The sequence below is a fragment of the Vulpes vulpes genome, chromosome 15, assembly GCF_048418805.1.
Source record: "Vulpes vulpes isolate BD-2025 chromosome 15, VulVul3, whole genome shotgun sequence".
Lineage (NCBI taxonomy): Eukaryota > Metazoa > Chordata > Mammalia > Carnivora > Canidae > Vulpes > Vulpes vulpes.
This window is the reverse complement of record NC_132794.1, coordinates 71,952,974-71,971,713: the sequence shown is the minus strand read 5'-3', so window position 1 is coordinate 71,971,713 and position 18,740 is coordinate 71,952,974. Positions and strand designations below refer to the sequence as shown.

Sequence of the window (18,740 nt, the reverse complement as noted above, 5' to 3'; positions counted from 1 at the left end):
TACCCTTTATTATTTAGTGGTGATGTGGGAGATAGGGAAGGACAGGTCCTCTTGGCAGAAGGCTCTTCCTCCTCTTCATCAGAGGAACTGTCTATGGTTAAGTCAATCACCTCTACTTTCTTATTTTTATTTGAGGACTGGTGGTGAGAAGCCACCTGATGCTCCAATGTGGAGCTCAAGCATCCTGTGTAGGAATGATCAAAACACAAGGCAAAAAGGACATATGATACCTCTCTTTTTTCCTCAGTGTGCCTATGGATTAGTTTATCAATTACGGGGTAGGCTTACAATATTGCTGGGGTCTGAGAGTAGCTCCAGTTTCCTAAGCTTAAAACTACTACTTTATTATTGGTTGTTAAAGATTTTCTTTGTTTGTAAGACAATTCTGAATTACGGCAAACAATCAAAATATATGTCTACTTCAGAATAAAAACAGTTTGAGGGTAAAGACTATATATTACGTATGTACTTGAGATACTTAAGAAATGTATGGTAATAGCTTCTTCCCAGCAAAAACAACTAAAAATCAGAAAAACAATACAATATAAATGAATCTTTCTTTACCAATTACCATTTCAAAAATATGAACTTACAAATGACTTAGTAGATTATGTTACTTTTAAATCTTGTATCCCAGGGACGCCTGGGTAGCTCAGTGGTTGAGTGTTTGCCTTTGGCTTAGGGCGTGATCCCAGAGTCCCAGGATCAGGTCCTGCGTCAGGCTTCCTGCATGGAGCCTGCTTCTCCCCCTGTGTCTCTCATGAGTAAATAAATAAAATCTTTGAAACAAAATAAATCTTGATTCCCCAAATTTTTAAAGTTGGCAAAGTGAATTTAAAAGGAGTTTTACTACTTCTGAACATTCTTAAAAATATTTTATTTATTTATTTATTTGACAGAGAGAGAACAAGCAGAGTGAGTGGCAGGAAGAGGGAGAGGGAGAAGCAGGCCTCCCAATGAGCAGGGAGCCCCAAAGTGGGGCTCAATCCCAGGAACCCAGGATCATGACCTAAGCCAAAGGCAGACGCTTAACTGACTGAGGCACCTAGATGCTCTCTACTTCTGAATATTTAGTCAATAATTTAATAATAGTTTTTGAGCTACCCATGAACTGCTGAGTTTTTCAGAAGTGTATACTTTTTTTAAAAGGTTTCTTTTTCCCCCCAGTAATCACTACACCTAACGCGAGGCTCAAACTCACAAATCTGAGATCAAGAAAGTCACATGCTTTACTGAGCTGAGCCAGCCAGGTGCTCCCGGAAATATATACGTTTTAATACTGAAAAGCAGGGCTAGCAGTGCTAAACCGCTACTGAAAAGCTGGCTCCCCCAACAGCAGGGAGACTGCCCCACCCTTCTGGAAAACCAGCACTCACCATCAACTCCATTGTACGAGGCAGAGACTTCCTGTACTTCCTTTTTTGATCTCATAGGTGCCCAAGAGCCATCTTCCTTAAACTGTATCTCATCGCAGTCTGTACAGTACTTTAGGATTTCCATAAACAAGCTACAAAAAACATGTGGTCTTTTGAATATCACATTGTATATGAAAACAGGCTAAAGTACTGCTGTTCAAAAAACATTCCGACCTCCAATGTTTTGTACACGTATAGATGAGAAAGAAGAAAGAATAGACAAGTTGTATTTGTTCTTAAAACCTATATTGGGGAAATATTACTTAGATTATTAGTACATTATACAAGGTACCTTATATAACCATGAAAAATGAGGTTTTCAAATATTTTAATACTGTGGGAAAATATTTCACAGGAAAGTGGGAAGAGGCCAAGAAAATAAAATTCTACATTGTAAAAATAAAATTCTGTGGGCGAATGGTATACAAAGAGCAGTTATTTCTGAGTGGTGACATCATGACTATTTCTTTTTCTCCTTTATATTCTTGTGCATTGTCCAAATTGTCTACAATAAGCGTATCTTATTGAAGCAATACGTACAAAAATATGTACTGAATGTTACCTCTCCTTGAAAAATATGCAGATATTAAGAAATGAGATTTGCAAAAAATATGTAAAACTGTCCAATTATGAAATGAAGCCAAAGGATAAAAAATATTAATACTGTACAATCCAGTCAGAAAATACATCAGAAAGCCCTTTTATTTTCCTATATTTTTCCATTTTTCTTTAGATGTGTATATAAATACATGTATGCGTATACGGCTTTTAAAATAAAAAAGGAAAAAATTGATGGAGCACTATACAGCGCTGGTAAAGTATTACTCAATTTATTTTATTATTATTATTTTTTAAATATTTTATTTATTTTTAAATGAGAGACAGAGGGGGGAGGAGCAGAGACACAGGCAGAGGGAGAAGCAGGTTCCATGCAGGGAGCCTGACATGGGACTCGATCCTGGGTCTCCAGATCAGGCCTGGGATGAAGGCGGTGCTAAACTGCTGAGCCACCCGGGCTGCCCAGTATTACTCAATTTAGATTTATTAATGATCACAGTCATTTCTCAATGATTAAATGTAAAACATTTAAGTGACACATTTACGTTTTTCCCATGATTGGTCTGCTATTTTTCAAGCTCGAGGTGACACTATATTGCTAAATGTATCCCCTTCCTAATAGTACATCTTCAGACTCCTAGGTTTTCTCAAATGCTGTAGGTAAGCTGCCTTAAGTGTTTTGCTGGAAGTATAGGAACTGTCAAGAAGATCCTTCTTTCCGCAATTTATTTTTGTTCAGTGGCAAAAAGGAGGTTAGTGGATAAGGGGTACATTTAGAGAAATATTCCAAGATGTCTGGAAGGAGAGATAAAACGTAAGAGTGTTAAATAAAAAAAAAAAGAGAGAGAGACTGCTATGACTGTTATGATGCTGTAGGTGAACAAGAAAGACAAAGACAAGTATTTCAGAGGGAACAGAGAAACCAAAAAAGCTGCTATTCAGCATGCTGATCAGTTTAGGCAGTCTTTACAGTGGGGAATAGGTATGATGAACCATGACTGAAGCAAGAGAAAAATCTGCAAAAACAGGTTAACTTCCACTAAAACGTCCAATTTGGGTGAGCTTAAGTTAACCAGAGTTTCACAGTGCTTTCACTCTTTCTCTAAGGTCTGCATGGCTTGGGGTAGATGGATTCATGTGAGAAAAAGGTGTAAGCATACCCTGCTCAGAACCAATGGTACTTTAAATGGTAAAAGTAAGGAGACACAAATGGTAAAGGATGCACTTCCCAAATAGGAGGATGTCAGTTTAAAAAGGAAAAATACTCATGATAGTACTTACTTTGAAAAGTATGAATTTCTAGAATCAAGAAAATCCTAAAAATGTATTACTCAGAAAACACTACCTGTAGAATTTTCAACCTAAACCTAGTTGGATAACAAATCCAGATAACAGATGGCCATTCCACAGTAAACACTTTAAATTGACATACCCATCAATAATAAGGTGTTCGTACGGAGCCTTCTTATCACAGACAGGACAAACCCAGGTTGGTTTTTTCTCATTCATCTGAATATAAAGAGTTGCATCAAAACACTGCAGATGAGAACATGTCAGGGCCCGACATGGAATTGTCAGCCGCATTTTACCAAGCTTTAAAAGAGGGAGACAAAAGTAAATATTAGACAACTGTCATTCAATTTAAGTTTTGATAAAAATCTCCTTAAACACAGTATGTATGTATGTATGTATGTATGTATTCTAACTTAAAGCATATTATATTTACTTTCTGTCAATATGGAGGAACATTAAACACATTTTCTATGAAACCTACATGTTAAAAAATTATACTATATCTTTAGATATTAAACACAGTGACTATGGAAGTCTACAGCAAGGGTTATTCCCACCCTCATCCCCAAGCTCACAGATCAACTTATGGAGTAAAGAATCATGAACTCCTTAAAATGATATGCAAAATTCTGTAAGTTTGTGCATTTCCCTAGGGATAGCACTTTAAGATTTTTAAAATGTATTCATTTGAAAGAGAGAGAGAGGGAAAGAAAGAGAGCATGCACACACATGTGCAAGAGTGTGGGAGGGAGGGGCAGAGCAGGAAGGAGATGCATACTCCCCACTTAGCAGGGGGTCCAATGCTGGGGCTCAACCCCAACCCCGGGATCACGACCTGAGGCCAAAGCAGACCCTTAACTGACTGACCCACACAGGTGCCCCACCAAATTCTTATAGTAGTCTGTGATCCAAAAAAGTTTAAGAATCACTTTACTAGGGATTTGGGGAGTGGAAAAACAATGTCTTATTAAATACTACAGGATACAGATGTAAAGACATTCACCGTGATCTCTGAATGACAGCGGTTCACAGTTCAAAACAGAACGAAGGGCAAGCACTCCCCAGGATGTTTGGCACAGTTGCCAAATGGCAGCTCCGAGACAGAAGTCAAGAGGGTGCACTCTGTATTTCTTCCCTCACGGAGCACACCATCAGAGACAATTCAGCAAACATCCCTTAGACCTCTAGCATGTCCACCATGTTATGAGACTTTCTCTTCTCACCTTGAAATGTTGCTTAGGCTGAGGTTAAGTAGAACCTGTCCCATGAAAAATGATACCTACTTCATCCAGTCCCTGAGCTGCTGCTAGCTTGGGCCCAGGGGACAGACACTGCACTGAGAGCTGTCCCATCACAGCTCCTTCCCTGGAGGTCACCTCACAGAGTGCAGCTGGGTTACCACCATGGGGCCCAGGTAAGCAACTATGGCCATACAGTAGAGAAGTTATCTACAATAACTTCTGTTATTTGAATAACCACACTGTTTGCTAACCAGGAAAAGATTTCTCACATACTTGTGAGCTTGAAAAACAAAAAGGCTTGAAAAGGATATGAGTTAGATGAGGAAAAAAGGAGGAAAAGGATTTTGGCTAAGAAGAATTTCAGGGAAATGTGCAATTTCCTACTCTACCAAGGAAATTAAGTGTCATTTGTGGCCTTAAATTATTGTTCTGGTACCAATGATTTACTGTGCCTCTAGGAAAGCCACTTAACCTTTCTGGGCCTCTTTTTCTATCTCCAAAGTAACACTGTTTCCTCCTTACTTCAACAGGATGTACTGATGAAGACTAAAACAGGACCCAGACTGTGCTATAAGCTTGTGAGAAGGGAGTAATGCCAACTTAGAGTGTCAGAAGTTTGGACAGGAAAGACAGAAAACTGACAGCTCCCTTCTCTGGGTGCCCAACTCTACCCTGCATGACTAGGTACTACTTGTTTATATATGTGTTTCCTCCTACGAGATGTACTGCTATACATCAGACTTGGTTCCTTATTCCTGGCACTTGGAACTGTATGTGCTACACAGCAGGAAGATGGTCATGTGTGTGGACTAATAATGCCTTGGCTGTACTTCACTGACCAGCTCTAGGATGGACTGGACCGCTCATGGAGTGTGGGGGGCTGTATGCAGTACTTTATGAGGCAAGTCAGAGTATGAATTCTGGAGTCAGACTACCTAAATTTGAATTTACTTGCTGTGGGAATCCTGAATCTCATTTAGTCTCCCCGAGTCTAGCTTTGTAAAATGGCGATAAAAATACCATCTATGTCATAAGATTGTGGGATTTAAATTATGTTATGTTTATTGTATACTGCCTGACATATAGTAAACTAGTGCTCAATGTATGTCACCTATTATAATTAAAGTACAGAAACATTATCTGTTTCAAATTACTTTGTAAGCTAGTAGGAGACACACCCACATCTCAGCTCAGCCGTTCTTCCATTCTAGCTCACCTAATATTTAACAACTCTTTCCTCTATTCTACTACTATTCAATTTTTATGATTTGATTTATACGAGCACCTGATGAAAAGGCAAAAAAGAACAAAGCAGTTCTTACAACACAAGAACATCTATTTACTGTCAGCCAAAACACATTGCATTATTCCAGAAATATTTTCCAAATAACAATCTGCTTGGTGGTGTTAAATTAAATTTTTATATCTGAAAGCAGACCTTCACTTACCTGAAGTGCAAATTCCTACTGAGCAGGTATTTTTGCTACTGCCTAAATACTAAGTAGAGAAATCACTGGCTGGAAAATCCTATACAAATACAGTAATCATAGACAAAGTCCATGAATTGCAGAATTAGTAGGCCATTTTGGATAGCTTATGAAGACAGCGGATAAGAAGGTAAGACATAAAGTCTGATTCAGAATCCAAGCCATAGGCTGTAGAATGTACACTCTGAAAGCAGTTATTCTCTACACAATCATCTCACAGACTTTCCTCCCTCTAAGCCTCACTTGTCAGCTCATCTTTTTGGTGAGAGAGCTACTTTCAGGGCCTGATGATCAGCCACACTTGACAAATTTACCCGGAGTTTTAAGGAACATTGCTATGTGAAGGATGCAGGAAAGACATTTATAAATGGTTACAGAAAAGGAAAAGATCACTTCCAAATGAGCTGTTTATTAGCTGTCACACAAATGCTTTGCTTCCCAGAATCACTAAGTAATAAGTGTTTTATGATAATACTCCTCATATTTCTGATTTTAAAAACAGTTTCTAAATCCTAAACACTTATCTACAAATAGATACTGATTAACATGGTATCAGGAAAAAAGCAGAGTTTTAAACGTCTTCATAATTACCAATTTCCCTTTTTCCTTCATAGGGCATCAACCCCCAAACAAGTCTCCCAATGCCACTAAATTTACTATAACATAACAGTACTATTTAGTAACTGAGGAGGCTGCAAAAGAAAATACCCTACACCTAGATATGTTGAAACTAGCTTACATCAAAAGGGCCCTAAAAAGTCAAGAAAATGTATTTTTTCCTTGTAAAAAGAAAGGAACAGTGATATCAAGAATAATTTCACAACTTCTTCATTATCATCATCAGTATTTCATAAATAAATTTCCAAGGATTTTTTTTTTCTTCTATCAACTCCAAGTCATTTGTATAGAAGTTCATAGGTCTGGGGAGTATTTCACAAAGTAGGTTCTTAAACATTCCTCCAGTTGTATTTTTTTTTTTTTTAAGATTTATTTATTTTAGAGAAAGAGAGAGTGCACACAAGTGGGGAAACAGAATCACAAGCAGACACCTCACTGATCATAGAGCTAGATGCAGGGACAACGAACACAAGGCTCAATCTCACAACCCTGAGATCGTGACATGAGCCAAAACCAAGAGTTGGATGCTCAACCGACTGAGCCACCCAGGAGCCCCTCTTCCAGCTGTATTTTTAATAAATCAGAACTAAAAAATACCTAAAGAGCAAAAACATTTCTAATTATTTTCATTGCCTTTAGCTAAATGGTACACAAACAACAGGAACTCATTTATTTTGAGCTGTGTATATCACAAGGGCAATTCAAATGCACAGTCAGATATCATATTTACATAGTTCAAAGAGAACAAATCTCTTTTATTATTCTATAAATTTGATATATAGAGGAGTTGTCGTTACCAAGTTCTACTTTTTGGAGTAAAAACATACCTAAAATATATTGTCTTAATGTTCCAGAATAATTGTAAAGGGATTTTCCCTTCGGTCAAATAGAAATCCATAAAAGTATTACAATTATGGATTTTATATATATAGTTTTTTTTCTATAATCTGAATTTTAAAAGCAGATGTCAATTTAAAATGAACTGCTAAAGCTGTTGCAACTAAAAAAGGGAGGAAAGGGGGGGGTTAAGGTAAGAAACATTAAAGTTGGCCCATTATTAAGAGGTGCAACAGGCAAAACCTGATTAATATTTTCTAATAAGACGGGGCAGCCCTGGTGGCTCAGAGGGTTAGTGCCACCTTCAGCCCAGGGTGTGATCCTGGAGACCGGGGATCAAGTCCCACATCAGGCTCCCTGCTTCTCCCTCTGCCTGTGTCTCTGCCTCTCTCTCTGTATTTCTCATGAATAAATAAATAAAATCTTTAAAAATATATATATATATTTTCTAATAAGATAAAGATCACCTGAACTATAAAATCCAAAACTAGTTCTCTAAAAACGTCAAGATTTATAGTACAGTGCTTATCTATATGAATAAATGCTTCATCTAATGATATAAACATCACATACATTAGAACAACTGTAAACACTTTTAAAAGGAGACTGCAGGAAAACAAGACTTCTTCCAGTGATTTAAATGGAAAATGAAGCTTCTGCACTTTACTAAATTTCTCAGTCTCTGAACTGGTATTTTCTAATGGAATGGGATGGTAAAAAATCACATGGAGGAGGAAAATAGATACCAAGGGTCTGGGGGAAGGAGGGTAGGATAAACAGGTTACTTTTTTTTTTTTTTTTTTTTTTTTTAATCTTTGTCTTCTTCCTACCTTCTACTTCCTTGGTCTGTGAGCCATTTTCCTAATGTTAAAAAAATGCCAGCTTCCTTTACACTATAATCTGTTATAACATTTATTTTGATGTTCTTACTTAAGAACCCACCCCATGACTCTGGCCTGTATTTTCTATCGTGGTAAAAACATGTAATATTAAATTTACCACCTTAACCATTTTGAAGCATTCAATTCAGTAGTGTTAAGTATATTCACCTTGGAATAGAGACTGAGACTTCTTGAACTTTTTCATCTTCTAACACTGAAACTTGATATCCACTAACACTAATTCCCCCTCCCCCCCAGTCCTTGGTAACCACCTTTTATTTTGTTTCTATGGTCTTGACTGCTTTAGATACTTCATATGAATGGAATCACAGTGCTTATGTTCTTGTGACTGGCTTATTTGTTTATCAGAATGATTTAGAGGTTCATCCATGTTGTAGCATAGGACATGGCTTTCTTCTTTTTAAATGTTGCATAGTATTCCACTGTATATACATATTTACCACATTTTCTTTATCCATTCATCTCTCAATATACATTTGGGTTGCTTCTACCTCTTAGCTATTGTGAATAATGTTGTAATGAACATAGGTGCACAAATTTTCTCTTTAGAGATCCTGCTTTGAATTCTTTTGGATATATACCCAGAGGAGGAACTACTGGAGCATATGGTATAACTTTTTTTTTTACTTTTTTGGAGAAACTTCCACACTGTTTTCCAAAATGGCTGCAGCATTTTACATTCCCACCAACAGTGTACAAGGGTTCGTTCCAGTGTCTTTACATCCTTACCAACATTTGGTATCTACTCTTCTTTGGATAGTGGCCATCCTGATGGGTATGAAATTAATAATTCATGTGGATTTTATTTGCATTTCCTTAGTGATTTGCAATGGAGAACATCTGTCCGTGTGTTTGTGGCCATTTGTAAATCTTCTTTGGAGAAATGTCTATTCAAGTCCTTTGCCCATTTTCCAATCAGGTGTTTGTTATTGTTGAGCTGGAGAAGTTTCTTATATATACATATTTTTTAAGATTTTATTTATTTATTCATGAGAGACATAGAGAGAGAGAGGCAGAAACACAGACAGAGGGAGAAGCAGGCTCCATGAAGGGAGCCCGATATGGGACTCGATCCTGGGACTCCAGGATCATGCCTTGAGCCGAAGGCAGATACTTAACCGCTGAGCCACCCAGGCATCCCAAGTTTCTTATATTGTTAACCTCTTATCAGATATATGATTTGCAATGATCTCCCACTCCATAGGTTGTCTTTTCACTCTCATATATTTTTTTTTTTGACATGCAGAAGATTTTAAGTTTGGTATAGTCCTTCTATTTTTGCTTTGCTACTTACATTTTTGGTGTTATGCCCAAGAAATCACTGTGAAATTCAATCAAACTATCCCCCTCCATTTTCTTCTAAGAGTTTAGAAGTTTAAGGTCTTTAATTCATTTTTAATTACTTTTCTACATGTGGTATAAAGGCCCAACTTCCTTACTTTGCATTTAAATACCCAGTTTTCCAGACACCATTTGTTGAAGAGACTTTTTTCCCCTGCATAGTCTTGGCACCCCTGTTGAAAGGTAACTTGGTCCATAAATGCAAGAGTCTGTTTCTGAGTTCCCTATTCCATTATTATAGTCAACACTATTTGTCTTTATTTCTGTACCACATCATCTTAACCATAATTACTGTTGCTTTGTAGTATGTTTTGAAATCAGGGAATGTGAAGCTCAAACTTTGTTCTCATTAAAATATTGTTTTTGGCTCTCTGGGGTTCTTTGAGATTCCACAGGAATTTCAGGATTATTTTTTCCTATTTCTGCAAAAAATGCCATTGGGATTCTGATAGGGATTGCACTGAATCTGTAAATCACTTCGGGTAGTACAGATATTTTAACAATATTCAGCCTTCCAATCCATGAACCTGGGATGTCTTTCCATTTATTTACGTCTTCTTTAATTTCCTTCAGCAATGTTTTATAGTTTTTAGTGTACAAATCTTATTTCTTGATTAAGGCTATTCTGGAGTATTTTATTATTTTTGATGCTGTTGTAAGTGGAACTGTTTTCTAAATTTCCATTCTGGATTGTTTACTGTTAGCGTTTAGAAATACAACTAAGTTTGTATTTTGATTTTGTATCCTGCAACTCTGATTTTGTTTTTATGTGGAATCTTTAGGGTTTTCTACATAAAAGACCATGACATCTATGAACAGAGATTATTTTACTTCCTTTCCGATTTTTAGGTCTTATTTCTTTTATTTGTATAATTGCCCTGGCCAGAATTTCCAGTACTCTGTTGAACAGCAATAGTGAGAAGGTGGGCATTCTTGTCCTATTGAGTATCATGTGTGCTGTCGGCTTTTTATATATGGTTTTTATTATGCTGCAGAAGCTTCCTTCTATTCCTAGTTAGTTGAGTGTTTTTTATAATGAAAGAGCATTGAACTTTGCAAAATGCTTTTTTCCCATCAATTGAGATAATCATGTGGTTTTGTCCTTCATTTTGTTAATGTGGTATATTACAATGATTGATTTTTTAAAATTTTTATTTATTTGAGAGAGAGGGAGGGAGGGAGGGCATGAATGGTGGGGAGGGGCAGAGGAAGAAGCAGACTCCCTGCTGAGTAGGGAGCCCAACTCGGGACTCAATCCCCTGGCCCAGAGATCATGACCTGAGCAAAGGGCAGACACTTAACTGACTGAGCCACCCAGACACTCCACAGATTGATTTTTGTATGCTGAACCATCTTTACATTCCAGCTACAAATCCCAACAACTGGTCATGGTGTGTGATTTTTTTAATGGTTTGGTTTCATCTGGTTTGGGGATCAGGGAAATGCTGGATTCATATAATGAGTTTGGAAGTATTCCCTGGTTCCTCAATTATTTGGAAGAGTCTGAAAAGGATCGGTGTTAAATTTATTTTAAACATAAGGTAGGGAGGTGGATCCCTGGGTGGCTAGGCGGTTTAGCGCCTGCCTTTGGCTCAGGGCGTGATCCTGGAGTCCTGGGATCGAGTCCCACGTCGGGCTCCTGGCATGGAGCCTGCCTCTCTCTCTCTCTATGTCTATCATGAGTAAATAAATAAAACCTTTTTTTTTTAAAAAATAAAATAAACATAAGGTAGGATTCTCTGGTGAAGCCATGAAGTACTGGGCTTTTCTTTGTTGGCAGATTTTTGATTGGTGCTTCACTTTCTTCACTACGTATAGGTTTGCTCAGATTTCTTATTTCTTCATGATTCATCTTGGTAGGTGGTAAATTCCTAGGAATTTATCTATTTCTTTTTTAAGTTGTCCCGTTTGTTGGCACATAATTGTTCACAGTAGTCTCTGATAATCCTTTTTATTTCTGTTGGATCAGTTCATTAGTTGTAGCATCTTCTCTTCCATTTCTAATTTTAACTATTGAAGTCTACCCTCTTTATCTCTTAGTCTAGCTAAGAGTTTGTCAATTTTGTTGATCTTTTTGAAAAACTAACTCTTGGTCTCATTGTTTTTTTCTATTGTTTTTTTATTCTCTGTTTCATTTATCTCTGTGCTAATCTTTGTTATTTCCTTCCTTCTGCTGACTTTGGGTTTGTTTTTCTTTTTTTAGCATCTTGAGGCATAACATTAGGTTGTTGATTTGAGATCTTTCCTCTTTTTTTAATGTAAATATTAACTGCTATAAACTTCCCTCTTCCTACTGCTTTTGCTGCATCCCATAAATTTTGGTGTATTGTGTTTTCATTTTCATTTGTCTCCAGATCTTTTCTGAATTCCCTGTGATGACTACTTTAATTCACTGGCTGTTTAAGAGTGTGTTGTTTAATTTCCACCTATTTGTGGATTTTCTTGTTTTCCTTCACTAATGACTTCTAGTTTCATCCCACTGTGGTCAAAGAAGATACTTTGTATGACTTGAACTTACTAAGGCTTGTTTTGTGGCCTAACACGTGGTCTATACTGAAGAATGTGTGATCTGCTATTATTGGTGGAGTATTATATGGTCCAATTGATCTTCACTGTTTAATTCCTCTGCTTCATTAGTGACTTTCTGTCTGGTTATTCTATTCATAAGTGAAAGTAGAGTATTAAGTCTTTTACTATTATCATGTTGCTTTCTATTTGTCCTTTCAGTTCTATCAAATGATTGCATCATATATTTGGGAAAGAATTTTAATAACATTAAAAAGGATGGAATCAAAATATTTTCCCTAAGAAAAAGATTGGCTATTTTAAGGAATAAAGAAATATAAGGATATATACAAGAGGATAGGATTTGGGGGGGTTTTATTACCTCCACTGTACTTTTTTCTGTAATTTTACAAAAGCCTAATAATGAATAGGGGTTCCCTTAGCAGTAATTATGAAACAAAAAGTTTTTCTTTTCTAAGAGCTACATCAAATACAGTATTATACACTAATCTGTGAGCTAATGGCTTTTTCATCTTCTGTTTTGAGATTTTATAAATTATAAAAGACTAAGATGTAGGACAAAAAATTTAGTTTCTGTTTAAATTATTTGTTTAAGAATATAATAACTTCATCTTCATCTTAGATTAGCAGGATTTCAATATTAAAAGCTTTCAATATCAGGCCTGCCCAAACAATCCAGGCATGTCAGGAAACAGCTGTGTCCTCTTATTCTTCATACTTTCTCCCTAATTTAGATATGAATAATTTGATTAATTATAGAATAAAAGATAATTAAAATGTCAAAGTAATTTACTCCTAGTTTTTCACATATTTTTGTACGAAAGCTACATTCAATTACCATTCCTATAACTGTGGACCTAATATCAAACTGGTTAAGAAAGAAATCTTAGCAACATATTTTTTTAGGGAAATCTTTTCACTACAAGTTTAATCATCTGGTATGTTTTGGACCTTATACTCATTTTGTACAAATGACTGATTTTGACCTCATTTTCTGTTTTAAAAATATTTCTAGGTTATTTTTATATGCATAACCAATTCAGTTATTCAGATGAAACAGAACAGTTTTTAATTGGTAGATTCTTACAATGTAGTCATTGTTGGCAAATGGTTAAACTAAATGTGTTGGTAAATCATAGCTAGATTTCTATTCAAAAGGATACTATTTTAAAAACGCAATTTTAATAAATGCATCAAGATAATACACATTCCTTATCTGAAGACTTTATACTTGAGTCTGAGAAATAATCATTAATCATCACAGCAACATTTAAATACAGCTAAGAGTAGAAAATTTTTAGACTTAAAAATTTGGTTAGATTCCAAATCTTATAACTAGATAATAATGTCTTTTTACTTTTCAGAAACTGTGACAAAGGTGGGTATATTTCAAAAGTAAACATCATTTTGCAAATATTGGAAATACTTCATAAGAGGAAAAAAATGTATGTTGAATCTTCTGGAAAGCAAGTATTAGTTAACACTTACTGGACATAGTAGAGAAACCCTTAGGCTGGTTGTAGCTATTTCACTGTCTGGATCCGCAGTCAATTTCTCTTTAACTGAAATTCATTGAAGAAAAAACAAACAGAACATGTTTATTAAAGATACATCAGTGATGCAACATAAGAAAAAGAACAAGCAACTTAAAATGAGAGGTTAAAAACCTCAAAAATCATCTGTTCAATTATCTCCAATTAAGTGAAAAGTTAAAAACAATTACATGGTTTATAATTCCTATCATAAGCAAAAGGGAAATAACCATATATCTATAGACTGACTATATTTCCTGTAAGTTTCCTATTTCTCATTCATGGAACAAAACTGCATTGTGTAACATACAGGAAATTTCTATAGTAAGCTGACATAGCAGAATCTTTTCCTTTTATGATTCTAAGAAACTGAATAAAGTTTTTCTTTCTTTTAAACTATGACCATTATCTTTTTTGCCAATACTGTTTTTAAAGAAATTAATCAATACTGACTATAAAAACATTTATAAATTTTTTCCAAAGCTCAGATAACAAAATATTAATATATTTGTTAATATATTTCTATTTTTCTATTAATTAAATTCTTAAATTATGAAAATACATTAATTCTTTTCAAATTATGGAAAGAAAAAAGTTCAACTGCTTTTTCCCCATATAACTGAGTTTTGTATTTATTTATCTATAAACTAATTATGCTATCTTAGACAAGTCAATCCTCCTCTCTGAGCTTAATTTTGCTTCTAGCAAAAGAAGAACCCACGCTAGATAATCTCTAAGTCTTTTTAGCTCAAACTTTCCATGGTTTTTACAAATGGAGGCACTAGTAATAATGGCTGTTCTGTCACTTGTTGTCAGTCATATAACAAGGACCTACACGCTTCTCAGGAATCCTGAGGCATATGTTACTTCTGAAAACCTCAATTTGGAACTTCAATTAAACCACACTGGAGTGAAACTGGAAATGTGAAAATGTAATACTCCAGTATTTTTAGAAATTATTCCACAGTGACTTTGAAATCTGTGAGTGATGTGGGCCCAAGTGGAGTGGCTATGTACATAGTCAATCACAGATTTCAAAGCTGTGGCACAACTAAGTATAACCAGAGAGTTTAAAAAAAAAAAAAAAAAACCAGAGAGTTAATACATAGTAGAACTAAGAAAATGGGGAGCAGAAAACTACTCCGATAAGGAAGAATGATTTCAGAGTAGATGTCTGTTGTACTGATAACCATTTATGAGAATTAAGAGTCAGTTCTGCCTTTATTAAACATGGTGATCAATGCAATCTGGATTTTTTTTTTTTTTTTGAGATGGTCCACATTTTATTCCACTTACTTTTTAAAGTTTTATTTATTTAAGTAATTTCTACACCCAATGTGGGGCTTGAACTCACAACCCTGAAATCAAGAGTTGCATGCTTTTCTTCTGACTGAGCTAGCCAGGTGCCCCAGTATGGTCTACATTTTAGATATTCTATCTGTCTCCATAAATTAACGAATCTCAACTATGATACACATCAGAACTACCTACAATGTTTCCTAACTTGTAATTGCCCACTGATTCAGAAGGGGAAAAAGAGATACCAATGGGTCTTTTTTCAAAAGCTCCATATGTGATTTTGATGCCAGAGTAAAAAGTCATTTACATTTGGCCTGGAAATTCCAAATGTTTGAAATCTATATAATTCATAGGCTGCCTCTCACAGCTGAAAAGGCATAAAATCCCTAGGTTTTAGTTTGGAAAATATAGTTACCACATCACTTATGCTATATAATACCATATGTGAATTATGGAAAGTGTACCTGTGTCATTATAGACCCAATATTAGTCAATCTTTTCTTATAAAGATACATTTAACAAATAGTATCTTTTTAAATAAAGGTAGCATAATCATCATACAATATAAACATGTAAACAGAACTGTAATGGATTACTAGCCATTCTGCATGCTGCAAACCTTCACCACCTTCACCACCTTACCCTACACACAGCAATGGAAAGTTTGGATTTTATCTATTTAAACTTCCACTTATATGAAGGAATACAACAGACCATAATATCTGTGTTATGCAAAACAAAGTTCACTGGTTAGTACTTCCTAAAGAAACTGAAACAGGAGAGGAAACCTGAAGTAGTGGTTAAGAATACCAGGATCTAGAACCAGTCTAACTTAGAATCCAGATGTTAGCCAAGTTATGGGAATAACAGCACCTCATAGCAATGTTCTAAGGATTAAATGAATGAATACATATAAAATGCTTTAAGATAACAATATTCAATAAATATTAGCTATTGCTACTTAACATGTGATTTGTATGTTTACTTTCTCTTAGAAAAGGTAGAATTTTCTGAAATTATTTTAGAATCAGCAGGCCAATTTCTATTTTCTTTTTTAAAAAATAAAAAGCCTTTGATTTTTGCCTCTGCTAGGATAGACTCAATCTTAGTCAATCCTTTCATGTGAAGACACTTTAAAAGATCCTACTAGGATATTGATTAGATTGGGATTAGATTCAAGATTGGATCTTGAATTTAACCTACAGGCCAATTTGGAGAGAGCTGACATCTCTCCAATAACAATACTGAGTGTTCTGATCCATTAACATGATATGTCTCCCCATTATTATTAAGGTCTTATTTTAATTTCTCTTGGCATTATTTTGAAGTTTTCAGCATATACATATTGCACATATTTTGTGAGCCTTTCATATTTCTGGATGTTATAGTAAATTCTTTGTTTTATGAATTTCACTTTCCATTTTACTATGGATTATCTTTTTAAATTTTAATTGAAGTATAGTTGACATACTGTATCATCTTTTTATTAATCGACTTAGAATTGTTGACTGTGTATTCTACAACCTTGCTAAACTCATGGATTAGCTCTAGTAACTTTTTAATAGATTCTTTGGGTTTTTTTCTACATACATAATGAAGTCATCTTTAAGTAAAGACAATAATTATTTATACATTTCCAATCTATATGTTTCTTTTTTCATGCCTTATTGTGCTGGCTGGGATCTCAAGGGCAAGACTGAACAAAAATATTAAGAGCAGATATTCTTTCCTTTTTCCCCATCTTATGGGGAAAGCATTCACGTTTTTCACTAACTATAATATTAGCTAAAGGCTTTTTGTAAATGCTATTTATTACACTGAAACTGTTCCCTTCCCTTCTCTTCTATTTTCCTAAGAATGGATATTGAAGTTTGACCAGATGTTTCTTCTGCACCTATGGAGCTGATCATATGATCTGTTCTTTTTTTTTTTTCTTTTAGTTTGCTGAGAAGGTGAATTATACTGACTGATTTTCAGATATATTGTATGAACTTGATATTCCTGGAATAAACTCTACTTGGTTACTATGGATTATCTCTTTTTATTTTAATTGAAGTATAGTTGACATACTGTATCATCTTTTTATATATCGACTTAAGAGTTGTTGACTTAGTTCAAACAATTCTGAAAAACAAAGTTGGAAGACTATCTGACTTCAAGACTCACTACTATCAAGCTACAGTAATCAAGACTGTTGTATTAGCATAAAAATAGACTTATAGGTCAATGGAAAAATAGATTCTACATCTATGGTCAATTGGTTTTTGTGTCTTTTTTTCTTTTTTGTCAATTGGTTTTTGAAAGGTAATTAAATGCAGAAAAAGTTTTTTCAACAAACGTTGGAACAACTGGGTATCTATATGGGGAGAATGAATCTCTAACCTCACCTTGCATCATACACGAAAATTAACTTAAAATGAATTGCAAAACTAAATCTAAGAGCTAAAAAAGTAAAACCTCTAGAAAAAAATGTTTAACCTTGAGTTAGGCAAAGACTTCACAGTACCAAAAAGCACAAACCTTACAAAGAAAGACGGAAAAGATTTGAACAGATACTCCATCAAAGGAGTTATCTGTGTTATGGATACCAAGTAAGCATGTAACATCATTAGTCATGAGGAAAATATAAATTAAAACCATAACAAGATACTACTAGAAACTAAAATAGCTATAAATCAAGGCAACCTGACAATACAAAGCACTAGTAGGGATGGAGAAAAACTTGAAATTACATACATAATTGGTAGGAATGCACAAATGGCATATACATTTTATAAGAAACTATCAATCCATTTTCCATACACATATCATGTGACCCAGCTGTCTGTGTTCTAAATATTTGCCCAAGAGAAAAAAATATATATCTATAAAACTGGGTTATCCATATGCAAACTGTAAATATTTTAGTAGCTTTACTTGTGATAATGCAAAACTGGAAACAACCTCACTGTCCATTAATTGATAAGTGGATAAACAAATGATGATACAGATTAATGGAATACTACTCAGTAATAAAGAACAAACTACATAGATGAGCCTCAAAAACATTTACTAATGTTTTAGAAAAGACAAAACTACAGAGACAGAGATCACATCAACAGTTACAGGAACTGAGACTAAGGGGATGAGATGAACTGCAAGAGACCACAGGGGAACTTTCTGGGATGAAGGATGTTCTATATTTTGATTGTGGCAGTGGTTCATGATTGCATGCACTTATAAAATTCATCAAACTGTACAATTAAAAAGGTGAATTTTTATTTTTGTAAACTATACATCAATAAACATAACCAAAAGAAAGCAGAGAAGGGAGGAGTAATCACCATGTTAAATTGAATCACAAGAAAGTGAGGGAAAATAAAGTAAGCAAAATCCTTATAACATGTGGGCAAGGGAATAAAAAATAAAGACAAATCATAATATTTACCCTGCAACCATCAACAAACATGTGGAAAGTCTTCTGGGAATTAAAGTTTTCCTGTGTCACTGAGTACAGTGGTAACAGTATTTTATAATATTACCTATAATAAAGTTATAGCGAGCCACATTTAAAGTTAATCTTTAAAAAAATCTGTTATCATGACTTATGAGAGTTAGCCACCAGTCAGTCACATGTGGCTATATTTAAAGTAAATACAATTTAAAATTCAGTTCCTTGGTTGCACTGGCCACATTTCAGAGCTCATAGCCA

At 34.9% G+C, this 18,740-nt stretch overlaps 1 protein-coding gene across 4 annotated transcripts in view; it reads right to left on the bottom strand.

Moving 5' to 3' along the window:
• Positions 1-18,740, bottom strand: part of PIAS1 (protein inhibitor of activated STAT 1) — a 114,074-nt gene that overhangs the window by 10,711 nt on the left and 84,623 nt on the right. For all 4 annotated transcript variants that reach the window (XM_026013347.2, XM_072738917.1, XM_026013274.2 and 1 more), the window contains exons 8-11: positions 13,707-13,780; positions 3,406-3,566; positions 1,377-1,507; positions 4-184 (exon numbers count right to left, since the gene is read on the bottom strand). In XM_026013347.2, coding sequence (XP_025869132.1) covers positions 4-184; positions 1,377-1,507; positions 3,406-3,566; positions 13,707-13,780 — 547 coding nt within the window. The remainder of the gene's footprint in view (positions 1-3; positions 185-1,376; positions 1,508-3,405; positions 3,567-13,706; positions 13,781-18,740) is intronic.